We start from the raw sequence: 28,000 nt of genomic DNA on the forward strand, positions 1-28,000 counted from the left end.
GCACAGTCTCTCAGCGGACAAGTGCTGGCGATCGGGTGGGCCGAAAACCCTACACATAGGTACATACATAATGTACGACGGCGACGACTCCCACTCGGCGCGGCCGACCGTACATTGAAAACGATTATTATTTTTATTTTTATTTTACTCCTCGTGATCGATCGACCACTTGCTCAATATAACATAACACTACCTACCTGTATGTATGAAATATATTATAATATATACATATATATTATATTGTGTGGATATAAACACATACCTAATATATAATGCGAAGACGACACTCGCGATATTTATCATTGTCCCGCGTGCGCATAAACTCAATATTATTGTTCATCTGGGGAAAGCGATCGATTAAACAATACCCTATTCCTACGCCTATTTGCACAATATATGTAATATTATTATTGTTTTTATTTTTTTTTTGATAATTCCTATCGGTTGCCGAAGAGTACGGATATTGAATGCCACAACCTCACTAAGGGCATATGTTTATATTAAATAAAAGTATTATAGGCTATAGCTTATAACTTTTAAAATAGATACTTATATGAATATATACAACATCACCTCGCTGTAGAGTTCCACAATTTTTTCGTGAGGCCTATTTCCAATGGTCGTTTTCATGGTGGGTACCGTCAGTCTTCTGCCGACTCGACGATATTGTTTGAATTATGGATGTAGGTATAGTATTATTTTACGATGCGCGTCTAGTGTATATTGTTTGTAGATAATAATATGCATTATATAGTAGTTATTATTGTACCCGCGGTGCGTACTCCTATAAAATATGTTTCACGTTGAAAAATTATTAAATAATAGGTACCTATAGTGGTTAATATTATATGCCTATGGAAAAAAATTAAAATGCACCGACGGGGAGACGCTCGAAAGCCGAATATTATTATTATAATTAAACATCATGTACACCCGAAGACGAAATTCGAAATTATAAATGCAAGTGCATGTAGGAAGTCCTACCAAGAATAATATATCTATACAGTATAAATAATAGGTACGCGTTCGACAACGATGTCCATTGTATTGTTTTTTTTTTTGACCTGTCGTACATACGTGTCACGTAGCTAACGTATATAATATGCATTTCGTGTGGGCAATCGCCGATCACAAACGATCGACGATCGAGTAATATACTTTATAATATTATTATATCATTATATTGTCATTTCGTACACAATCTGGTGCGTACCAATTATTTCCAGATGTTTACGTTTTACGAGAGTATACTATGTATAGTGAATACTGCATATAGTATAGACCATGTTATAAAGTACCCATACTGGAGCAGGTCATTACGTCGCGGCGGGTCCCGGACGTATTTTATTTTATATAATGACGATTCATCCAGGCCGACACGCTGCGCCGGACAAGAGATTATTATAGTTTTATGCCTTTATGGTATACGTTTTGGATTATATATTTTGTCATTTGTACGGATTATCGGATTTCACGTATCGTCGTCGTAAATGCAGTTGGCGCCAGTTTAGAGCGTCGTTTTTGTCGACTCGTGCAGCTCTTTTTTTCAAACATTTAGTGTATGGACAGTGAACATTATTGGCTTCGTATAATCTTGTAGTATAGTTAACATACTATTGTGAGTGTCGTAGAATTATATAATGTAAATAAAAAGAAACAACATAATACGAACATGTTGCGGTTTGAAGTTTGAACTCGTGCTTTCCAAGGACTGATTTTACGTATGAGTAAACAATTATTAATTAATTGTTTTAATTGTTTGTTTGTTTACGTATTTCAACTGATACATATGATACCTATCGTGGATAGATTTTCGATTATGCAATGCGAAGAGGCCAAAGTACCTACATGCTTATACTAAAATGTTTCGCAATATTAAGCTAAAAAGTCATACAAGGATTTAGGATATGTAGCCTGGCCCATAGTATGTGCCTACTTAAAATCCTGGGTAACGACTTTTGTTAATATTTTGTATTACGCCATGCAGGTACATACAACTATTTAACAACGTAGCACGTATTGGACGTCAGGTCAAGTATAAGGTAATATTTTATTATATTACCTTATAAAAATCAACCCTTTTTTTATAACACACACATATATATTTAATTTACACTTTGAATATGGAATAAAGTTTGTTATAAATTTAAAGAGAGAATAAGTGAATTATTTCGCCTGAAGGCTGAGACTAGTTTCTAAGTACTTGGCTTATAAAAAAGGCTTATAAAATCAGTGATGTAACCACGTGGGCTAACGACTTACAGAAATCTTACAATTGAAATGCTAGACTATGTCTGATTGAGTCGATTCTTTGAGCTTGGTTACTCGTATTTATATACAGCCGGCTAGTGGAGTGATCATAGATTTATGCTTTTCTGGATTATGAACAGGTCGTTCGTATGAAAAAAGTAAAGTTTTCGACTAAAACAATATTTATCTAATATAATATGTGATTCACTATATTATACCTATCTTAATCTTACACTAGCTTACATAATATATGTTTATTTGAATAACAGTCTTAAATATTTATTAATTATTATTTACTACAACAACAACATATATCGATACATAACGATCGATCAACACCTGATGAAAATATCTTAAGAATATTAAACTGGGCAATAAGTTTCTCCGAAAGTAAGTTCCTCCTCGTGACTTATAATTGTATGAACCGTTTAGTTTCATCCAGCCTACGTGGTAAATCTAATAGTATTATAATTTATATAAACTATTAATAGGGCTCGTGGAAAGCAGTGCAGTGTGTTACATTATAGATACATTTTTCTCGAGTTTCTTGGTTACTTGTCTAGTGTACAGTTTTCGGCTGATGGTGACAGAAATATGTCGATGAGAACAGAGCGTCATCGCGTCATCGCCACTATCTTGGTACTGGTTGGTTCCTACATTTACAAGTCGAAGAAAATACTATGCTCATCGGCACGCATCGTCACATACAACATAATAATAAAGTGATGTACATTTTACAAACAGTCGTTGATATATTAATATGTCATTATGTTTGAAGCCGAACAGAATGAGAGAAAGAGAGAGAAAAGTTATTATACAAAACAAATGTCGCCTTCCAAATGTAAAATTAAATTAAAAGAGAAAAAAAGGCACAATTATATTATATTATACAGGCTGGAAACAATGGCACGACGCAGACGTAAAACAACTACAGTAATAATAGATGCCATCTGCAGTGGTATATAGTAGGCAGGTATCTATATATAGGCAGTACGTGTGTGTATATTTTATTCTTCGTATATACCGTCGGCACAACAGCGGTGCGGTCACGGGCACATAGATACACGATGATATATGATCTTTGGCGTCGTAAATGTCAATTACTATAATATTATTATACTACGTGTGTATTATTATATGTATGTAATATAATATATATATCAAGTTGTAATTGCGGAAAAATTTAAAAGACACGGATGATCCGCCGCGCGGCTGTTGGCGTGGACCCTGGATCAGGTCGAAACTGAATTATCGTCGGTTTTCCGACACACTTTGGCCGTTTAAAATTTTTTGAAGACCGGTTATTTTACACCATCGAACATCGATTTATTGTGTGACTTATGTGTTTTCGAAACCAGTTTTCCGTAATTATTGCAAGACCATCAAATTTATCGTATCAATAAAATCGTTATTTATTTCTTATACGTTTGGTAGGTAATACCATTGATTTTATAATGTTGTAAATTCGAAAAAGAAAACAGCGTTGGTCGTCCAACACAAATAAAAACACGTCTCAACGTTTATAGAGTGAGTGCTTAATTATTGAACATCTGGTTGGGCGTTATATTATTGTTCCTGCAGAATATAAACTTAATTTCTCATTGTCTTAATGTTATTTGTTCCTCTCGGCGTTATAATAATATAGGTAGGTACTAAATATAACAATACTTAGTGGTGTATTATTATTATTATGAAATGTTTGAATAATTCACACGCACGCTGTACAGGTTCAGTTCGATTTAAAAACACGTTGATTGTTTTCGATGTACCTATAATATTATATCAGTCAAGATTTAAATAAATATCGTTTTTACAACTTCCGATTACATTCAATAATATATCAACAAATCATCATTGATTCAATGATGTGTAATGAATATAATTATAAAAATATTATGATGACTCGTGCTTGTTAATCGGACTGATCATGGATGGTCCCAATGATTCGTCTCTGTGATAGACGATGATCTGTATAATATTGCAGTCTTTATAGACTTATACCAATAACTGCTGACAAGAATCGTGAAACGAATTTATTTGTATTGTAAACGGAAATTATAGTTCACATATTATTATTATATTAATATAGACGTCATACTGGGTGAAATTCGAAGTGTGAAACATTGAAAACTATCTATATTAGATCGTGTATTATACTGAACTACAAGTAGTCGTATTCATAGGTCTATAAAATATAAATCAGAAGCCTCAGCGAAAACGATCATCACGACATTTCGTGTCGTCATAATTATTAACACTCAGCCGACTGTTTAAATATTTCGTATAAATTTAACTATAGGTATATTTTCCGTTCACTTTTAAACCGTTTAAATGCAGACTCGTATATTGTATACAAGGGAACTGTGTAGGTTAAAAAACCTACATAAAATTCTATAGGTGTTTGTCTTGCAAGTATTCCGTTTTTATAGTCTTTACGGAAACGCCATTATAGAATTTATTATTTTATTGCGCTATTTAAACGTAGATATTATATGTTATAATTTCTAAAATATATTTCCATATTTCCGTAGTTCGTTTGATGGGACTTATTTTAGTACATATTTAAAACTCGCATTCAAACAAAGTGACGAATATGATTTAATATACGAATATTCAAGTACTTTAAATTAAATTTAAAAAAACGTGTTAACTATAAAATATTGATTTGAAGTTGTTTGTATTTTCGTGTTACGTAACTCTTATTTGACTATCTATTAATGTGTTCAAAAAGTGAAATATAATTTTTTGATCAGCGTTATTTTTACTTCGTATGTATTATTCGGTGTCGTTTAAACAAAATATAGTTTTTAACTTCGTATGTTATTATCATCACAATAACAACGTCGCAAAATAATTTTTCTCCTGTAAGTATTAGCATTATAATGTCCGTGGTCCGAACAGGTGAGGCTTGATACCCACGCCTGTTATTAGGTCCAATTTCGAATTCATTAATAAACAACGCGATGAAAAAAAAATCCTGCCTACGTAGCAATTACCGTATGGCCGACGAGGCTACGGTGGCGACGCTTTTATATCGTCCCTGTCGTACGCATCTGGATCATAACGACGGAGAATTATGAGCCGTCGAAAGGTGGAGAATCTATTGCTAAATTGTAGAAGGAAGAGGGGAGAAGGAATAAATTTATACGAAAAATTATAACGCGCCAGTTGGATTTTTTTTTCATGTAATAATGATAAATTAAATTGTTTATCGATAATACACCTATATGCATATAATATTGTAAACCAGTTTCCTTCTTTTTTTTCTTACTGAAATGCGCCCACGCGGCGCCTGGTGCGTCGGTCGTAATTCGCACTGGCGCCTCTAGGAATTTCCCCAATTTCGAGTACGTCGTGTCATCAAGAGTCGAAATTTTCGATTGGTCCTCCTTTTTGCCACGAACCCAATCCCGGGGCACCGGGTTCGGAGTCGCCACCCCAAAAAACGAGGTGTTTTGCTGAAGTTTGGCGAACATGTGTTCGGGGCTCGGGTCGCGTCCTTATACGCACTACAGCCGTGCCCATACGGTGTCTCGTCGTTTAATCGTTAGAAAAAAAACATCAACAGCAAAGAGGTCAAGACTTTATTTTAATTTTTTAACATTATTTTTTTTTTTTTTACCAACAGAGACAACATATACCGTCTGGACCTGGACGATTTGAAAAAGATCGAGGCCGCACGATGGCCAGCCGCTGAAGAAAAGGTGCAGCTATGTCTGGTGAAAGGCCAAAGTGTCGACGACTGTCACAATTACGTCAAAGTACTACTGTCCACTGGAAAACGGCTGTTCGCATGCGGCACCGGAGCTTTTTCACCACAGTGCACGTGGAGAGAGGTGAGATATTAATAAAACATTTTGGTATTCCGAGCTTTAGGCTGGCTGCTTATAGCGTACATCCAAAGTATAATTATCGCGAAGCATCTCGCCAATCCAAATAATAGTTTCAAATTACGACTCATAGACTATTGTGTTGTATGTTGTGTATATGGTCGCTATCGATTTATAATGTACGTCCTACTTTGTTGATGATTGCATTGATTTTTTAACAAACGCATACATAAACGCGTATGTACTTATACATACATTCCAATAAAATTTGAAGAGAATAAAACATACTTATTAAATGCAGTAATTTATAGTTTATACTTTTCATCAGTCGGTCGTTATTAAAATTAACAACGCTTATTTATGTAATATTAAAACCGCCCTTGGCCACCCGTCCAGACTGGATCTATGATGACTAGCTAGCTTACAATAATATTATACTAGCTATTATTATAAATTCCCATCCTAGAGCTCATTTGGCCAATTATAATACATCAATGTCAGCGAGCACGGCGAAAGTGTGTCGTCGTTCTCGGGCGGGGAATGCGACTGAGGAGAAGTCTCTTTAATCTTTATACGCGGACTAATTGTGCAACATTTCTGTGTTTCGATAGATGGAAAATGCCAACAGCGTGACCGACACAGTGCGTGGGGTAGGCAAGTGTCCGTACAGTCCGCTGTCCAATATTACAGCCATGATCACGCTCAACGGCCAGTACTTTGCCGGTAGTCCGATGGACTTTTCGGGCGCAGACTCGGCCATTGTCCGGGACCTGGGAGCTTCGTACCTGCGGACGAAGAACTATGATGCCAAGTGGCTGAACGAACCACAGTTTGTCGGATCGTTTGAGACCGACGCCTATGTCTACTTTTTGTTCAGAGAAAGTGCAGTGGAGTACATAAACTGTGGAAAGGTTTGTATTTGGTTGTCGTTTATAAATGGAAAATAAACTATTTTTTAGGAAGTATATATTATTGTATACCTCAATGTATTTTATTACTATGAATATAAGTTTTTTACCTCATTTTGATAATAAATTACGAAGTAATAAATAATATTTAATATTTGAGTAGTATCTTATCATACACACAATATTGACAAACAAAATATGTATTATGTTATAGAAGGTGTACTCGAGAATTGCTAGGATGTGCAAAAACGATGTTGGTGGACAAACTATGCTACGAGACAATTGGACCACGTTCATTAAGGCCCGTTTAAACTGTTCTTTACCGGGTGACTATCCGTTTTACTTTGACGAGATTCAAGGTATGACTTATCTACCGGATGAAGGATTGGTGTATGCTACATTTACTACACCAAGGTATGTTATTAAACCAATATATTATTGTGAATTTCGTTACTAAGTTTTCTGGTTTCTGCGGACATATTGTCTAGCTTTAAATATCTCTTTTTGCCTGTCGTTTCTTTCAATCTTATCGTTGTGACCATCAGCTTAGTAAAGAATACTTTTAAAAAATATTTTAAACACAGGTACTCAAGTACGAATTAATATCAATTTGTAGTTAAAATATTTGTTACCTAAAGTATTCATATGCCATGTACGATGTACAATAGCATTCGAATACTTACATGACTGCTGATGATTCCCATACAAATCTTTTTTGCCCCGTCCTTTAGACTTTTAGAGCGAACCTTACGTGACTGGTAGCTATAGCCTTTTATTTTAAAATGAATTTTTTCATCATAAATAGTTTCTACCTTTTCGACTAGGTATCATTATTATTATTATTTTCTATTACTGCATATATGAATTGAGACACTAGAGCACGTATACCTGCAGTCTAAGTTAAAGTGTGATATTATTTTTTACAGCAATGGTATAGCTGGATCGGCAGTATGTAGTTTTAACCTTACCGCTATTAACGCAGCATTTAATGGACCGTTCAAACACCAAGCCAGCGTCGGTTCGGAATGGGTACGATATAACCCACCACATCAACTCAACCACGGACATTGCCAACGACAGGATCCAAATCAGATACTTGACTCGTCGAGGTATTTAATTTATTATCATTGTTATTATTAGTATAGTATATATAAGTACCTATTGTACTAAAGTTTCTGAGTTTATACAATACCCATATTATAATTCTATAGTTTAAATACGTAGTAATATAGTAATATATAACTCCGATGGTGGTCGGTCGTTGTTTACCAATCATTTTTTTTTTTTTTTATGTAAATCTGCTAATTCATATGAAATTATTGAAATTATTCCTTTATTCTTTCAATTTTTAGATTCATTTTCTTTGAACGTAATTCTATTGAAGAACAATGCTGCAGACTATTTACAAAATTCTTATTCATATCTAAACCTAACGGCTAACATACATGATATAACGATTTAAAAACCTTAAAAACCATACATAATAAATTATGTGAGTTATTTATGATCGAGTTAGGTGTCATACAAGGGCTATAATTGCATTTCATTCATCCAAAAGAGTTTTTTTTTATAATTTTAGATGCACCTATATTATACTAAGTTGAACGTTATTACTAGGTATTATTTTTTCGTAATAGACATAACTGAGAAATAATAGTGGTTTGACTGCGTTAAATATTATAAGTATAATTCACTTAAACTACACATCAATTTTTGATTTACGTTCATTTTCCTGTGTAATATAATATGTTTCGGACAGGTGGTTGTCTGATACAATAATAATATGTCAGTCATTATTAGTGGGTAAACCGTATGCGTTGTATACTCAAGTGCTATGCTTTGTACATTAATAGATACCAACTGATGGACAACGCAGTACAGCCGACCACGATGGATCCACTATATTACAAGCCCTTGGAGATTCTAACACACATTGCTGTCGACGTCGTACCAACTAAACCACACGGATCTTTGAAAGTCTTGTACGTGGCTACGACCCAAGGGACAGTGAAAAAGATTACTATTCTACCGAAGTCTTCGGTCACATGCACACTGGAGGAATGGAACATATTCCCCGAGGACTCCGGTTCCCAGATCATGGCGTTGCATTATCTGAAAGTCACTGTACGTAATACCTAACGTTTTTATGCAGCCGATGACGGAATTATGTGCTCTTTCGTTATCACGTGTGTATGGTTTCGCAGGACTCGATATACGTGGGCACTCGTGATCGGGTGTTGAAAATACCGGCCCAGCACTGCGGTCGTCACCGGAGCAAGGAAGCGTGCATGAACGCGATGGACCCCTATTGCGGATGGAACGAGCACGTCGACAAGTGCCAACCACCGACAAACGGTAACATCATGGAACACAATTGGCGACAAGACGTTACCAAGTGTCCGGACCGGTCGAGGCCGATCGACGGTGGTTGGTCCAGCTGGTCGACATGGGCTGCGTGTACGCAAAACGTTAACGGCAAAGAGTCCGCCGACCAATGCTTGTGCTCGAGCAGAACGTGCACGAACCCCGAACCCAAGTACCACGGGGCCGATTGCCAAGGTCCCACCATACAGGTGTGACATGCAACCAGTTTGTATTACATTACCTAGGTATACTAATTAAACCAACTGTGGGAATGGCAATGGACTATTTTTTTATTTTTTTTTTTACCGAGGTGCTTTACCCGCGACCGCAGCAGATGTCGTAAATAATTTTTATCGCTTTACTTCTATATATCTTGTTCATCACGCACATTTTCCGTTTTCCGCAAATAATACGCATTTGTGAATCACAATTGTGTGTTTTGGTTTTTTTTTTTACTCAAGCAATATTCCACTAAATTGGTTTTATATGCTAATTTTTTAGTACAACGTGCAGTTATCATAAAGATACTATATAGTCCTTTGTATTCCTCCTTAAACTCGAGTAAAAAATGTTACACACCCATGTAATAAGAAAAAACTTATATCGAACGTTTATTATTAGAGTAGTTATGCCTGTATGTATGTGTGGTACGTGAATACCTACATTTGAGATCATATAGATAAATTAGTTGTACTACCGGGAAATTATAATATCCTACGCTCACATTTATTATGTATAATATATATTATAATATGTAGGTACATATTTATACGCGTATAAACATGATTACACGTTAACTAACAACGTCATTGACGCACATAAATTAACTTTCATTTTTTTCCCTTAGGTGACTAATTGCACCGTACACGGACAATGGTCGGCTTGGTCGGACTGGTCTGCGTGTACGCAAAGTTGCGGTTCCGCCGTGAAAGTCAGAAAGAGGACTTGTGGAAATCCGGCGCCGGCATTTGGCGGTCGGGTGTGTGTAGGACGGGACACCGATGAAATGTTTTGCCATTCGAACCCACCTTGCCCAGGTAAGGGTAACCCGCAGTGCACCACTCGGCGGGCGTTTGGTGCCGTCGTACGATATTACCTATCGTTATTAACTTTTATCTTTTTCCTTCTCCGTCCATCACAGTTTCACCACCAGTCGTTAAAGAACCGGGATGGAGCACCTGGGGCTCGTGGAGCAAATGCTCGGCCAAGTGCGGTGGAGGCATTCGACAAAGGTCGCGTTACTGTAACAACCCACCGCCACAGGAAGGGCAGGATTGCATCGGGTGTTCCGAGGAGTACGAACTGTGTAACCAGAAACCGTGCACGGATAGCATAAAAAAGATTTCGGCGTGGTCGCCGTGGGTGTCGGCTGGCAATGGTACTCATAAAAGATACAGATTCTCGTGCAGAACGCAGCCGGACATTTCGGCTTTAAGCATTATGCAGGACAAAGAAGAAAATAGATTGTGCCAAGATGGGTCGTGTCACAGACTCGGTGAGTTGTCTATTACTACCTATAATATGGACGATGTGCCTATCCATTAATTTGATATATGAGGTGTATTCCACGTTTTAAAATGTTTAAACTTCAATTACAAACTATGGTCTTTTTTATAATAATACCAATACGTTAATTTGTGTTTTTTTTTTTTGTTATTAGATCAACCGTCGGATTTAGAAGACTCGTGGTCAGAATGGTCACCCTGGTCACCGTGTTCTGCTGATTGTGGTGGTGGTGTACAAGTGAGGACTCGAACCTGTGAAGGCCCATTGGATAATTGTGAGGGGCAAACCACATTTACCAGGGCTTGTAATACACAACCATGCAAAGGTAATTAAATATATTCTGTAGTATTTATGCTATACACCTATATCTACTTGTATTACTATACTTCTGACTTTGCAGTATTATTTTTAAAATTTAGACCAGTTCCTAGTGGATAATAATAATATAATATCATTATTTTTCATTGTAATTATGCAAGTTGATATTGTCTTAGGAGAATGGAGTTGTTGGACAGACTTCAGTGAATGTTCTGTGACCTGTGGTGAAGGCGTCAGAACTCGCAAGCGCAATTGTCTGCTGAAGGGTATGTCCACTGATGGATGCGATGGCCCTTACGTAAGCCAAGAACCGTGTTACGCGCCTTGTCATGACATAGATATGGGCTGGGAAGACTGGTCCGAGTGGTCAGTTTGCGATAAGGACAACCAGAAACATCGCACACGAAAATGTATTTCTGACCGTTGTTTGGGACCTGACATCGAATCTATTCCTTGTTTTGAGACAAACGAGATCGGTAAGCATAAAATGAATATGTACCTGTGTAACACTAAGATGTCACTTGTGAGATGTGATAAGGAAGTTGTTAAAATATAAATTGAACAAAAAAAACAAAGGATTAAATTACAGTTGCAATAAAAAATCTTAGACAATAATAAAAAAGCTCTACTAAAAACCAAATAAACGAACTACCTGAACACTTAATGAAAAAAACCACTCTTTTTGAGATTTTTTTAGTTTATTAAATATTTCGCTGTTATTATCTGTAGGTTTTTTTATACCTAGTATAGATACTATATAATAATATCTACTGAGTAAATACAAAACAGACCCTTTAAATTTAATTACTTAATAGACGACTCGAACTGTTTTCTTATCAATACAACTTATTTATATGGACTTATAAAATAGACAATGATTAGAAAAAAAAATGGAAAACAATTTGACAAAAATAAATAATTTAATTTTTAAATTTTCAAATTGTCTAGCATATTATTTCATTAACTACCTATTAAGAAAACTATTGAAATAAAAAACGGTATTTAATAGTTTAATTACATAAAAAAATAAGACTTTTCGCGATAAAATAAAAAAAAGATTTTTGCTCGAATTCGTTCGAATAATATTCATTTCCTCGCACACTCGCCACATGCGAAAACTGCACTTTCGCCCCCCACTTCTCACATTCAATTTTGCACCCATAGGCCATAATATCCACCCTTAACTCGGTGTATGCACATCGCACGTGGCCACCCTTTCAACAACCCGACCAAACAAATAGAAATTAATATTGCGGGGCGATCGTACATAGTTGTTTACACGTTTTGCTTTGTTCCGGTGTAGTGAGTTCGAGTGGCTCCACTCTGCTGGTGTGCCTGCTGTCCTTTTTGGCGGGCGCCCTGGTGGCCGGCGCCGCGTTCTGCGCGTGGCAGAGGCGCAGGAAGCCGAAGTTGCCCAGCAGTCCGCACTACATCACCACCAAGCAGAACCCGTACGTGACGGTGCCGATGAAAGAGTACCGCGCGCCGGCCAAGCGGACGCCGTCGTTCACCAAGCCGACCACAGTCGGCGCGCAACACCACGGCAACGGTACCGCGGCCACCGGTACGCTGCCCAGGCTGTTCAACAAGCCAGCCGACTACGAGACGGCCACCATCAAGCGGAACAGCCACAGCCTGGTCAACGGGCACGCGATGCGCAACCGCCCCGATTTGGAACAGGAAAAGTTTTTCTAACCAGCTGCACCGTTGAATTATCATAATATTATTAGACGCGAACATCGCCAATCGCCATAATTACGATTATTATTGTATCGATCATCAACTTCCCTATCGCGGGCTGACTGTTTAAACCGCAACGCCACAGAATTCCGTGACGCGTTCATTGCATTTATGCGCGGAAGAATTCAGTGTTAGTTCAACCCTCTCCGGAAATCGTCCGTGTTTCCGGATTTATTATTTTTTTTTTTAATGTCATCCGATTGTTCGGATTTTCGAATGTCCTGATAATAATATTAAACCAGTGCTGATATCGGCTACTGGTGCTCGTTATTGCTAGTCATTACAATTTTTTACTTTCGACGACTTCCTTGCGGACGTAACTAATTTAACACGTGATATTGGTAACCGATACAATTATTGACTTAATATTATATTTCTAAAATAATTGATAAAAATCTATTTCTATATTATTATTTCGTATTGACTAACGATCAATGTGCATCACACTATCTTCAGTCTGCGTTTGATTTCAATAATATAATATATTAATATATTATAATGATCATAATTTTTGTTATTAAATCAAAAAATTTTCTAACTATTGTATACAAATTATACAAACGGTTCACTCGTTTTTTTTTTATATACAACCGAAGACTGCGTAAAACCGCGACGCATAGCCTGTTGTCGTATGTTACATCCATTATTGCCTTACTCTGTTAATTATAAATTATATTGGACTTGAAAAGAAAAAAATATCACATGAAATATATTATTCAGTATTGTATATTTATATATTTTTTTAATAATTTGAAGTGTAAGTTTAAGTTGTTACGTAAGTGCGCAGAATGGTGGATTAGAATCGTTTTTTAACCATTCATATTATTATATTATGTCGTATGAAATCTATTTTATATTATTGTACAGTGTAAACCTACCTACTTAAAAATAATGTGTGTCTACTTCAAGACGTGTCGAATCAGTTGTGTGATCAGATTTTTGTAATGGGGGGAGGTTTATTCATTTTCGATTATTCTCAGACCACGTTATATAGCGGTAAATATACTCTCATTGCCCTATCATATATTTTATATGACAAAAATAAGTCAAAGGGAGAAGATATGAACCCTCCTTGAGCACCCACCTGTGCCGAATAATAGTTTTTTTTTAATTTCATAGAGGTAGGTACATTATAATTTATAAATTAACGATTTTCAAAACACTGATGAATTATACTATGTTTTTGTTGCTAACAATATTAAAAAAAAACACCATTAATATCTAAGATAAAATCGGTAATAAAAATAATTTATAAAGCACTGTAAATAAAATGGATAAATAGGTTATTATTTTGTACTTTTATACTGAACAAGTACGCTTTGTGCCAATTATATTCATGATTAATCTATTATTTTGATTAACCATGAAATATTAATGACTGAATAATTTTTTTTTTATTATTAATGTTGTAACTCATAAGTGTAAAAACTATGTGAACAAAACGTGTTAAACACATAATATATTATCATAATATACTTATAATATATATATATATTATATAAATATAAGTATTATATAACTCATGTTGAGTACCCAAAATTTATAATATTGTACATAATTCACATTGTTTATTGTATGTTGTTGTCCAAATTTTATTTATGAAGAATACATAATAAATAAATATGTACTATTTTTAACTGTTAAATTATATTTTTTTGTGAATATAATATATTTTTTCATGTAAATATGACTATTGTTTAAGTAAAAATAGAATAACAATTATTATTTTTATACTATTTTTTTTGTTTTTTCATTTATACCAATTATTATTTCATTATTTCAAGAAAACATTGTATCTTTCACTGTAGACAACTTTTTAATACGCCTAAGCATTCTCCAAACTAAAACTATACAAAAAATAATATCACGTTGGGGTATTAGCCTTGTTTTTGGCAATGAGGGGAATTTGTGTGAGTTAATGCACTATCTGCAGCCAATATGTCAGAAATTAGATATTATATAAATTTTAATATTTATATAATATTAAATCTATTTGTACACAAAATAGTTATGTAGTATGGTAGTAGGTGCTTAGTTACACATATCAACTATAGTTCATTATATAAATCGATATAGCGTAATATTATGCCAGGATTCCAAAAACTTAAAAATAATTTGATGGATTTTTATCACTTCACATAAAAATGTGTATATTATAGTTGTTCGCAATTTAGTTCAGTCGCCTTTATTTTTATCGTTTGTTTTTGTTTTGTTATATTGTTTTTTGTTATACAGGTCGATAATTATTTTTAATTAGCTATCCAACACTGGCTACTATTTCTTTGTAATGATATATTTTCAGTATTTCTGTTGACATTTAATCTTCAGATGAACACTCAGCGGTCAATCGCGATTAGTTTTGTGTATCGTTTGAAATTTTTATTGCACGTTTTAGATAATATCTATTTGAATAATACGACGTTATCTGTTCAGTTACGGACGCTGCTACGTCTATGACCATATTCCTATTTTTGAATAGTAAAATGATTTAATAATAGTATCAACAGAAAACACCAAGTATATAAGATATAATTCAATAACGTACATGATATTTACTTATTTTATATAAAACGGGCTTGCTCTCAAATAAATATGATACATATAATATATAATATAATATAGTAAAAAGTATTATACAATATAACAATATTTAAATAACAAGTTTAATCTAAAGGAATTTATATATTAAGGAACGAGGTGTCCTTATTAATCGATTAATGAACCAATTGGATGCAATATATTGGTTGGGAAGAAAAGATTATGAAAAGCAGTTTTATGGCAAGCTTAAGACGTGAAAGCACTTCAAAATGAACAAGTGAAATAAGAGAGGGAGAATCGGTAGCAGAAAGATGAGTTTTGTGGAGAAGAAAATTTTATGAGAGTATATCGATGGTCGGATAAAGTAGATATGGTTTGGGTTTAGTTACGACCACGATTAGAGATATCTTTAATCGCGGTTAAGAAATAGTCGTTAAGTGGGCCGGAAACATGAGCATATTCAAAAAAAGTAATCTAACTCGAACAACGTTTAAAAAAAAATGAAACGACACTATGGTCTATGACTAATACGACAGCATTTACCCTATAATGGGCAATAGTTGGATGGCTAAAGGAATATTGCTGTAGCAGAGTTGTGAGCTTTTCGAATCATCAAAGTTTACATTGGTATTTACTGTTTCGTGCAGGGGCGGCTCCAGGCGAAGCCCTAGAGGCCGAGGCCCATCCAAAACCCCTATTTCTAAAAATTGTATACTGTTCAAAACAAATTTCAAAAAAACCTAGTATGCAATTATCGAAAGTTTTCTGAAAACTATGACTTAGGCCCAACCCCCAACCATGTCTAAATGGACTCGCCCCTGGTTTTGTGCATTTTAACTTCCACGCGAATTATTGACGATAGCGTTGATAACGCGATGCAGTCAACTATTCCGAGAAAATAACAAGATATCGATGACAGCGCAGTGAAACCATATTCAACTAATAATGCTGCGGCCAACCATGCGGCGCTGTTGCCGACTAAACGATGTTGTGGCCAACTATAAATGCATAAATTCCAGAATTATACCGTCCAGGTTTTTACTTTCCGGGCTTAAACGCAGACCCGTAGCCTCCTGCAAAAGTCACTCTTCGAATGAACAATTGAAATGTATTTATTCAAATACAACTTGTACCTATACGACTCTTTTAACGAGTTATATTGATGCAATTATTATTATATTATCAGCGGCGGGAGGTGGCAATAACAGAAACAATGATGTAAACATTTTGATTTTATTTGTATACGTAGTATAATATTATGTTTGTAAATTATAATGAAAAAAAAACAAATTAATTATAATGTGACATTTTTGACCTAACTAAGCTAACATGATGTCATAAAGGAAATTGTTTATATTTAAAGGACGAATTATCGAACTCTATCAACTTCCAAAAATTTGGTTTGTGTTGAAATTATACGCCTATGAAATTTGGTTTTAGAGTGGAGCGATGAATAGGTCGCAGCGGTTTTTCATGTTTCTTGCTATATTCATCGCTCCATTCAAAAACCAAATTTCGAAAGCGTATATAATTTCAACACAAACCAACTATATGGGGGTTTGGATAGTTCGATAACTCATTGTTAATTAATACAAACAATATTCTGATATTCATAATGAAATCATGTTAACTTATAGTTAGGTCAGAAATTTATAATAATTAAGTCTATAATAATTAAGTCTTCCTGCCATCACACGTTGGTCTTAACGCCCACGACTGCTGAAAAAAAAACATTTATATTTTTAAAAAAAAGTAGGAACTGGACCACAAATTAGTACAATTCTGAACCGTCTACAACACCATTTTTCCCACGCTTACCTAAATATCAACTATTATTTTCTCACAGTTTTTAGACTTGTTTACCCACAAACGCACATAGTTACCATTTATTTATTTCCAATAATAATAATAACAGTTGACAATACAAGGTGTATTCAACCTATAGGTTAATTTACTTAAAAACGTTTGTATAAAACATTAAGTGATAATAATTAGAATGCAATACTTTCGATGCATTACATTTATTTTGGCCTGATTTAATGAAAATGTCTGATTTCGCATTCAACTTGAATTATTCCAACCACATTATTACCAAATTATTAGTAGGTATATTATTAACCCATAGTCGACAAAAATATGTATACAAATTATTGCTAAATAATAATATAAAATACTTACATTTTACATGTTACATATGGCTCGAATCTTGGACTCTTGGTACTTTGGTTTTTTTGGCTACGACGCTTTAGCATTTGGCCTATACGGGGTTGACCGGCCCTCACTTGCATGTATTTTGCTCGAAGAACAGTAGTACAGTTCTTACACTTCGGTGCCTTAGGTACATCGGCCTATTTACGATGGAAAAACAATCAGTTTCAAAAAATGTTAAATAACCGTGACACACATACAATATTTCATATTGGTACAGGTAACTACATAATAATAATAATATATTGTATCTACTGAATAGGTACATTTAGATATTTCATTTTAAAAAATCATTTTCATATTATGATCACAATTCTTAACACACGAAATACTTCTAATACTATAATGATGGTTCGTTTATTTTTAAATACACAATTATAAATATATTATTCAAGTACAGCGAGTAACATACAAACCAAAATATAAGAATGCAATATATTTGTGTTTTAGTCAGAGCCTCATAGGCATTATTCGTGGAGTAAGTGGCTGATAAAAATGTGTATACTCTCCGAAAATATGGATTCTCTTGAATAAATTATCATTACCATTTCCTCAAAAACCACATTATTATTAGTACTAATTTTTTTTTAATAATATGTTTTCAACATTATTTTTATGTTGTATACAACCCCTATTTTTACAAAGTCGTGATTATTGAAAAAGATATATATTATATTATTTATTTTACACTAAAGAAAGTGGAACATATTTTTTTCCTATCAGCTTTGGCAAGGTTGTTTTTTAATTTTTTCTATTAATCTAATTAAATTTAATAGCCAGATTTACGTAAGAACAGCCATGTATTTATATCATAACTCCCTTATATGGGTCATCACTACATAACAAGCCTAAATTGTGTGTTACATACATATTTTAAACTCGAAAAGCGTAATTGTCAACTTCTTTGTAATACAATAATATATTTATATATATTATGCAATAATAATAATTCAGTCCATTCGATTTGACAAAGGATCGCCTATAGTAAAAATCTTACATACGTACGTCATCAGCAACCGATATTGATCCAAAGGGCTCAAGATTATATTTACTAAATATACTTCTACAATAGTAAAGTAAATAATAAAAAAATAATTTTTTTACTTGAACTTTTAAATCAGAAGTTATTTGATCATCGGTTTTCATCTTTTTAGGCCGTGGTTCATAGTCGGAGAATGAGTCCCATACAATTTTGCGTTTGTTCTATACAAGAATATCAAACTTCAATAATTAAATATACCTACTATACTTACACCTCTATAATTATATAGTAAACAATAAAATAATAATTGTTATACCCCTTGGACTTTCTGAGGAGTTTTTAAGTTTTCAAAGTGTCTTCTCCTTTTCTGTGGTGGTCCATCATAGTATGACGGTATATTTGATATTGTTATATGATTGAGCTATGTGATAATATCAAAATTAAAATTATTCAATGTAGAATATAATATAGTATTATGATATAACTACACTAAACCATTTGCTATTTGATGTTTTTTTTTTTTTAGTACTAGCTAATAATAATAATAATAATAATAGTACAACTAATACAGCTCAACAATTATGCAAAAGTAGAGTACAGATTAAAATAAATCAAGTATTTGATGTTATTTACTTATAATATAAGTTGGAATCTAAAATGGCATTAACAATTTCTAATGATAAATTACCGTTTGACAAAAATTGTCATATCAAAGAAAAATTGTTTCTACCTAAACGATATAAGATGTTTACATTAATTTAGATTTTTCATTTAAGGTAAGTATATAATAATATCAAATATGAAATAATAATAATTTAATGCAATAATATAGTGGATATACTAGTAGTAATATACAGGATTTATATTATCCGTGTGATACGGTAAAAATATAAAATTATTTTTATATGGACAGTTTACAATTTACAAGTGAAATCAATATTTATATGTGGGTAGTATTAATAACGAAATGATACATGACTTATGATAAAAATAAGAAGATTATCATGTCAAATTTATAAATTCAAAATTTATAATTTGGTACGGATAGACGCTGGGAAGATCAATAAAATTGTCATATACTAAAACAATAATATTTTACAAAGTAGATATAGGTCTCAAGAACAATACGAACTGAACCGTCGGAGGAAAGAATCTCTTGGTTTTCTTGAAGCCATTTCTTCTCGAAGATCAAAAAACTATTCGACGTCGAGTTAGACATTAGAATCGTGTACCTACTGGTATGCTTTTAACTTATTGGTTGTAATGAATTTTCAGCGAAACCGTGAAGACGACAATAATAGGTGCTTGTACGAAAAACAGTAAGCGTTGATTATGAAGTCGGTAGGTACAAAGTGTTATAATAAACATAACTACATAAGTAATATTGAATACACCATGGTTACGTATATGTAGATTTAATGTAGAACTTAAATACCTGAGTACCTAACCTAATCTAATCTTTTTGTCATGTTTTAGCTTATAATTTTTATTTTAAATATCAAAAACCATAACAACTAGAACACTTTCTTTAAACAATTCACATTCAATTTTATAGTACTTTTCGTCAATTAAAAACCATTGCCATCGGTAATATAACATTTGATTTGTTAATAAAATATAGGAAAAATGTATTTAAGGAATTAAATGTACGTATTATTATTTTTGGCCACTACGTCGTTATTTTCTTTCAACCGTTCTTCCACGGTCCTCACGATAAGCTCGTTGACATGCTTACCAAAATAATGATAAATCGTTCGCTATAAACATTCATTTCGTTTCTATGTTTGATTATTGTTGACTTAACGATGTTTCTGTAAGGATTTTTTTTTCTAATTATTCATAGACCATATTTTGTAGGTACCTATACCGCATTAATAATCTTATTCAACTTCGTGTAAAATCAGCTTCAGGTCTTGAACCTTGATGAATAAAGTGGGAACAAAATTACATATTATGTACATAACCATAATATTTTATTCATATAAAAACATATATTATGTGGATAAATCTTGAACACTTTATTACTCTAAGTGAAAAGCAACTTAAAAACGTTAAAAACGTCATATATAAATGATATCAAATAATGAGCCAAGACGCGTTTCTAATCTTCACGATTTATAATTAATTTCAAATTTAAATTACTGGTGGATCCGCGAGGCCTATCCTATCACTTTCACATTTCCAGCTTTACCATTCGCCAAGTAAATAGGATTGTCAACTGCCGGCGGGTAAGAGTTAGTTAACCAGAGCAGACCACGACTTCTTTACAGCTTACCTATATAATAAAGTTTCTTCTCAAGACGTAGGAAGGCCGTGGCAGGTCATCGGATGCGCGACCAGCTGTTACTGTCGAATATGAAGTGTACTGGCCAATTTTAGGTCTATATAATAAATAATTACCATATACCTGTAGGTTAAGGAAGTAGGAAGGGGAGAATTTTAATTTAGAATAAAATACATCAATCTAACAGTGTTCTTCTTTGTTTAGAAACTTTAATCATGACTTATAGTCACTGTCCAAAATAGCGGAGAACTGTTGATAATTGTGACAATTGATTCTCCATTAAATGTATTACTACTACTAGTAAGTCCTCCCATTTCCATCAGTTTTCCACTTAAATTCCATTTGAGTCCTGTAGTTGTACATATTCGTTGCATGCTGAATTCATTGGAAAAATACCTACATTATTGTTTTCTGGATGCAACCTGAAGGACCGAGGAACTTGAATACAGTGTGTAACAGCCTGAAGTAACCAGGTCAATGAATTTCTTCCATATATGTCTTACCTAACCTAACCTCTATATATCTTCGTCAAAGTGTTTAAATTTGACAAGACATTATCGATCCTATGGCTCATGTTTACCATGACAATAATAGTATCTATTGGTTTACAATTCTTTGTTAAGTATTTTTAAATCTCAATAAGAGCTTTGGTGAAGTCGTTTTCATCCTGGTTGGGTGTGGGAATTATTTTTGAACCCATCGACACAAACTGCTCGACGATAGCGGGATTGGCCGAATCTAAATCACCGGTAACAAGTTCTAGGAATTTTAAGTCATTAAATGAATTTTGTCTAATAGAACTGTGCCAATGGTTCGTCCAACCATCCACCGTCGCCCGAAACCAGGATTCGTTCCATAGACGGCGCACCACCTTCGACGAAATTTCAATTCTGGTGTTCAGGAAGACCACGGCCGTGTCCGTCAGTCTCAAGTTTTCCAGCGCCGTCCACCAGTCTCGGGCTTTAGGGGGATGAGGATCGGACTTCACAACCAACGGATCTAAAAAATATCTCGTCCATCTACGCGCACTAAGAATTTTTCACTATGTATTAAGTACCCATGCAATTATCAAAAAATATATGTTCAAAAAATTAATAATTAAAGTTTTGAAACCATATAAAGATCATAAATAATACAGTAATATAGCTATAATCTATTTTTCCCTATAAAGAGAAACCAGAATGAAGGAGTGATGTTACAACACATATCAATACTAGTTTTTATGTTTCCAGCTATCTTGAAAATAACATGGTAAAACTCTCGTTTATAATCAATAATATGCCAATAATTGTAATTCGTATATATAGGTCACCTTCAATTGATAATAAAAGTCTTACTAACTCATGAAAAGAAGCCTTTACTGGTTCAAATTTTGATACATATTTAATTATTATAACTGAATACATGAATACAGACATAATTGGTACACATACAAATAATATAATGACTATCAAGATTTCTTATCGGCTAACGGGTTTTCTTCTTTTATAAATGTCTTGGCGAGATTACCAATGGGTCAACAACACTCGTGCTTAGATCGAGTTTTCATTACAATACTTTCAATAAAATACTTAAATGCTGGTGATTTATTAACTGATATCACTGATCACTGCTCAGTCGTTGTGTTCATACCAATTTTGTACGATTAATTAATTCTGAAAATATAGTCAATGTTATAAATCATGTTAAAATTAAGTCTTTACTGAGTAAAGAAAAATGGATAAAATTATATGAATTTAGTTCGGTAAATAAATGTATTTCTGTTTCAAAATATTATTATAAGCGCCCTAAGTGCTTCTTCTACTTCTAAAACTATTAACTCAAAAAATATAAGGTTAAAAGAATGGATGTGTCAAGGGCTTGTATGTTCTGCACGTCATCAACAATTTAATTCTCTGAAATGAAAAAATCATCAAAATAATACTAAACTTGCAACTTACTATAAAAAGTATAAGAATAATTTTACGAAATAATTATTAAGGCTTACCAAAATCAAATTTTATGAAAAAAAAATTTAGGCAGTGTCCTATAATCTTTTCAGTTAACCTGGAAATTAATCAATGAACTATGACAGGTACTATCTACAAAAATGAAGATAAAATCGAAGTATTAAAAGTTAATGACAGTACATTACACACATCAGATCCATTAGGGGCGTCAAATATATTAAATAATTATTTCATAAACGTCGATAAAATTCAGGCTGATAAATTCTCGAGAAACATAACCAATAATTTAAAAGTAAATAAAAAATTTGATTTGCAATATTTCGATGAATTTTTCTTAAAAAAAGTTTATGTAAAAGTTGATCTATATTAATTATAAACAACTGTAGAGATGACATTGCTGCGGGATATGATATGCTAACGGTTAAAATATTAAAAAATTTTAAGAAAAAAAATGCAATATGTATGAATATTAACGCTTAATCAATAGCATTTATTTATTTATATGTATATTATACGTTTTTAACCAGTACACATTAAACATTAACAATTTGTAAGTGAATAAACAGGCTGGATATCAATTATAAATTATAATTTGGTATGTGTGCACAAATCATATTTTTAAAAACATTTTTTTTTTAACCTTTAAAATCTAACTAGAAAAACCTAACCTAACCTAACCTAACCTAACTAAAAGCCTTCAAAAAATTAGCTCGTAATTTAATTACAATATAATAATAATTCAGTAAAGCCGCTACAAAAATGTTGAGGCCATTAGTTAACTAGTAATTGATTCGTTATTTTAGGAAATTAACAACTCATAATTTTTTTAAGAATTAAAAAAGTCTTGGAACTTACTTGTTACCTATTTTAATTGAAGTGCATGTAGAGTAATTTACTATATGTTATCAATTATATATTAATATGCACGTTTCACCAGCTAGGAATGGTATTTTTACGAATTTTAATGTTTTTAATTTAAATTAAAATAATGTAAGGTTTAATATATTTTTATAACAGCAGCAAAAAAAAAAAATATTTAGAATATTTAAGCTTTTAATTTAATTATAAATAAATAATGATTTGAAGGCATCATCAAATAAAAATGTTTAAGATTTTTAAATCTTTTAATCTAACTTTTAATTACTGATTATGAATAAATATATACATATTTTTTTTTCCTATTACTTACCTTGTCCATTTTTACCATGTGAGTGTAGAGGTCTAACAGCCTACTCGAATATCCCATTTCGTTATCATACCATGCGCCTATTGTCACAAATTTGTCACCGATGACCGACACTTGGTTAAAATCAACTATGGCTGAATATTGACTACCTACGAAATCGGAGCTTACGAGATTTTCTGTATCTTCGATGTAGGATACAACGCTATTTTCAACTGTAGCTGCATTTTTCCAAATTGCACACTTGATATTCTCTAGTGTCGCCGGATTTTTAACACTGTTAATATAAAATTTTTTAAATAAACAACAAAATTTACACCTAACCGTCCTAACCCTCAGTAAGCCGTTAAGAATTTATTTATTTCAATAATTTGCGATGCACTATGGCAATTACAATAGTTACATAAGTATGCAGAAAATGCTTAACTCTTTTTTATTTTTATTTTTATTTTATACCGCGATATTTTCAAGGGACCGGTAGTTTTATTCGTTATATCGAGATTTTCGTTATATCGAATTTCGTTAAATCGCGAGTTGGCTGTATAAAAATATATATTTTATATAGAAATACGTTACATTATGTAGAGTTTTAGCAGTGACACGTCCAGCGTAGGCACTCTTATAGAATCGCCGGTTACTTTTCCTTTTAATTCTGGAATGACAATGCCCACGGCTTTCGCAGCGCCTGTCGTGCTGTGTACGATATTTCCGGGGGCTGACCTCTGAAAAACGAAATCATAACCATGACCAATAAACCATGGTCGGTAGCGGTGCAGGGCGTTTATCATTTTTACTAAACGTGTGTAATACATTTTTGTTTTGTATAATTCAAGCGTGACGACAAAACGGGCTTTAAATACGAAATATATAGGTACACCACTACATTCGAATATTATAAAAACCCACAAAAATACATATGATAAGTGATAACTTATCGTCTCCTGAAAAAATGGCTTCTTACTTGATTCACTCCGTCCAGGATCTGCTGAGAGGAGGTCATTGCGTGAACCGTCGTCAGTAGACAGTATTCCACTCCAAATTGATTGTTGATGATGTGCATCAAAGGCGCAGCGCAATTGGTTGTGCACGAGGCGTTCGACACCACAGTCATTTTATTCTTATACTTGTCGAAGTTCACGCCCTTTACAAACATCGGGGCGTCTTTGCTCGGAGCACTGATGATAACTTTTTTGACACCCGTCGCCATGTGTTTCTAATAAAGTTTAGTTATATCGTCACTACATTACATTCAAGTCATAATCTATTGAGAAAGCTCGGTTATAAATCATATATTATTATTATTAATATTATTGTGATACGTACCCTTTAGCAGGCAACAACTACAAAAACAATACAATATTTTTTTAATGGAAGGTATAAGAAATAGCACTTACCTTGGCAGCTTTGACTTCTGTGAATCTTCCGGTCGACTCTATCACATAATCAACAGGCAACTCTTTCCATTTGATGTTTTCTGGGTTCTCTTCCTTATATACATGAACGATTTTGCCTGTAGCGGCCATCATTATCAAAAAAACATATCGGAAACCATAATATCCACATTTGATTTATAATCGAGACAATATTTTACAATGTTACTGTTAAAATGTATTATGCTTAACAAATTAAGTTCAATTTCGATTTATAGCAAAATCATACAAAGATTTTGCTCGATACAATTATATCACAATATATTTATAGTAAAAATATAGTAAAAACTATCAACGTTGATTATTTTTTATACTTCATTTTCAAATTTAAAAATACTCAGCTTTGAATGAACGCAGAACAGAACGTGGAAAGTAGAAATCTCGAACGCAATACCTACAGTTTTTGTAATTTAGAAATTTCGAAAAATAAGAAAGTTTAAACTGGGATTTCTTCCCTGAATTCAAGATAACTGCAGTTACGGCTGACATATATTATAGTTCTGTCCGGAAAGTTTTGTTTTATAAATGTGGCTTTCACGAACGTACCTTACAATATGATTTCTAGAGTGAATACACAAATCTTATCCTTATAATTATTATTATTGTTGTTATTACCGTTGATGTTCAGACAGTCTCCCTTTACGCTGACGACTCCAGGAAACATTCCATGCATAGAGTCATATTTGAACGAGTGGGCAATCGCCTCTGCGTTGGCACTCGGCTCATTGATGGCGACCACCTGCGGGCGACGAGGGATTAGGATTTATAAAAATGTACGAAGAACAAACGTTCGACGGCTAGACGAATACAAGTTGAAAGACCTCCGCCGACATATGGTATCGCTTACATTCACGTTTTTTTGAATGGCCAACCGGAGCACGCATTTACCTATCCGGCCGAAACCGTTAATAGCGACAGGCGGAAGACTGGTGCACTGTTCTTTGATGGGGGCTCCCGGTAACTTAATACCCGAATCGTTGACTTTGTCCACCGGCAGTTGACGAAGAAGCTATGGAAGAGGATTTTAATCAGTTTACGAAGAACAGACGTTGGCCAGCCAGCCGAATATAGGTCGACCGACGTGGTATGACTTACGTTGGTACGGCTAGCAAACAGTCGCACGCATTTGCCTTTCCGGGAAAATGTGCTATGTGTCACCGATGACAAGTTTTCAAGTGTTGTTTTCACACTACTCAATTCTGAGGAGATCAGTTGCAAACCGTTTCTAATCATAGCAATCGTATAAAGAAAACTTTAAATATTTCGAAAAACTTCAAATATTTTTTGCTTTGACGACAGCTATTTATGAGCGAAACGAAAATAATAAATATGTTTTATATAGGTAGCTTCACGACTGAATTCGTAAATATACTAATATCATCGGTATATTGTTTACTTGTTATTTATTAAGCCATATAATTTGTTTACAGTATCTTTAATGATGCCCACTATTATATAACTACAAATAACGGCGCGGAATGCCGTCCGAAGGCCACCACATGCTGATGTACCAAAATTGCCTATACAACGCGCCAAGACAGCGCATACAAAATAAAATAAACAAAATTTGTTAATTTAATAATTTAACTATACAAACGGGAATTTTTGGTAGACATCCCCTCTGTACATATGGCACCGTATACCATTCCTTTATCTATGGTTTTACTTGTACCGTATCTACAATAAACACGTTATTACAATTGATATCTGTAAACTGTGATTATATAAATTTACGTTTAATCATTGCATTCATATTAATGCAACGACTCAACACTGCCACTGATAAAACTGAAATTAAAACTAATTGGGACCAGCACAAGCCTAGGGGAAAAGTTGCAATGGATATGAAATCTAATGATAACTTAAAATTGGCTTTAGACAATGGAGACTTACATTTAGAACAATAAGTTTTGATCTTCAAGCCATATTGAGCCTGCCTTTTGCTGGAGATAATCAATAGTATTACAGAAGGAAGTTAAATATTTATAACTTTACAATTTTCGATTCTTTTGAAAATACTGACTACTGCTATGTTTGGGATGAGTATAATGGAAAGAAGAGTAGTGCAGAAGTAGGATCATGTTTGATTAAATATTAAACACAGTTAAAAGAATCGTGTCACGTGTTACAACATATTCTGACACATGTGGGAGCCAAAACCGAAATAAAAACATTGTTGCAAACATTATTAAATCATCTACAAAATTAGGAAACAATTGATGTCAAGTACATGGAGCTGGGCATTCTTGCCTTAAAGCTGACTTCATGCATGCTACAATTGAAAGATCTAGGAAACATAAAAAAATTATGTATCACAAGAATGGGCAATAATAAAATTCTCAACAGCCAGAATTAAACCAAGTCCATATAAAGTGACAAATATCCATTAAGATGAATTTTATGACTGAGAAAAGTTAGTTAAAGATATGCTAAAAAAAAACAACAATGAACACTGAAAATGATAAAGTGAACTGGCTGAAAACAAAATGGATCAGATTCCAAAAGATTGA

At 33.5% G+C, this 28,000-nt stretch overlaps 2 protein-coding genes and 1 pseudogene across 2 annotated transcripts in view; 1 reads left to right on the top strand and 2 right to left on the bottom strand.

Moving 5' to 3' along the window:
• Positions 1-14,112, top strand: part of LOC111042656 (semaphorin-5A) — a 47,537-nt gene extending 33,425 nt beyond the window's left edge. Inside the window, exons 4-14 of the mRNA XM_022327341.1 lie at positions 5,879-6,086; positions 6,692-6,991; positions 7,203-7,402; positions 7,915-8,097; positions 8,842-9,112; positions 9,193-9,561; positions 10,200-10,389; positions 10,494-10,847; positions 11,013-11,183; positions 11,353-11,652; positions 12,480-14,112. Coding sequence (XP_022183033.1) covers positions 5,879-6,086; positions 6,692-6,991; positions 7,203-7,402; positions 7,915-8,097; positions 8,842-9,112; positions 9,193-9,561; positions 10,200-10,389; positions 10,494-10,847; positions 11,013-11,183; positions 11,353-11,652; positions 12,480-12,871 — 2,938 coding nt within the window. The 3' untranslated portion in view covers positions 12,872-14,112. The remainder of the gene's footprint in view (positions 1-5,878; positions 6,087-6,691; positions 6,992-7,202; positions 7,403-7,914; positions 8,098-8,841; positions 9,113-9,192; positions 9,562-10,199; positions 10,390-10,493; positions 10,848-11,012; positions 11,184-11,352; positions 11,653-12,479) is intronic.
• A 7,016-nt stretch (positions 14,113-21,128) lies between these two features.
• Positions 21,129-22,346, bottom strand: LOC111042665 (annotated as a pseudogene).
• On the bottom strand, positions 22,299-26,265 carry LOC111042675 (glyceraldehyde-3-phosphate dehydrogenase-like). Its single transcript, XM_022327360.1, has 6 exons — positions 26,106-26,265; positions 25,455-25,570; positions 25,022-25,273; positions 24,637-24,782; positions 24,067-24,337; positions 22,299-22,583 (listed from the first exon to the last, which is right to left on the bottom strand). The coding sequence occupies exons 1-6, from the start codon at positions 26,161-26,163 to the stop codon at positions 22,578-22,580; spliced, it is 849 nt and encodes a 282-aa protein (XP_022183052.1). The 5' UTR covers positions 26,164-26,265; the 3' UTR covers positions 22,299-22,577.
• Between the last annotated feature and the right edge of the window lie 1,735 nt (positions 26,266-28,000).

This window comes from Myzus persicae, unplaced genomic scaffold (assembly GCF_001856785.1).
Source record: "Myzus persicae strain clone G006 unplaced genomic scaffold, MPER_G0061.0, whole genome shotgun sequence".
In the NCBI taxonomy this organism is placed as follows: domain Eukaryota; kingdom Metazoa; phylum Arthropoda; class Insecta; order Hemiptera; family Aphididae; genus Myzus; species Myzus persicae.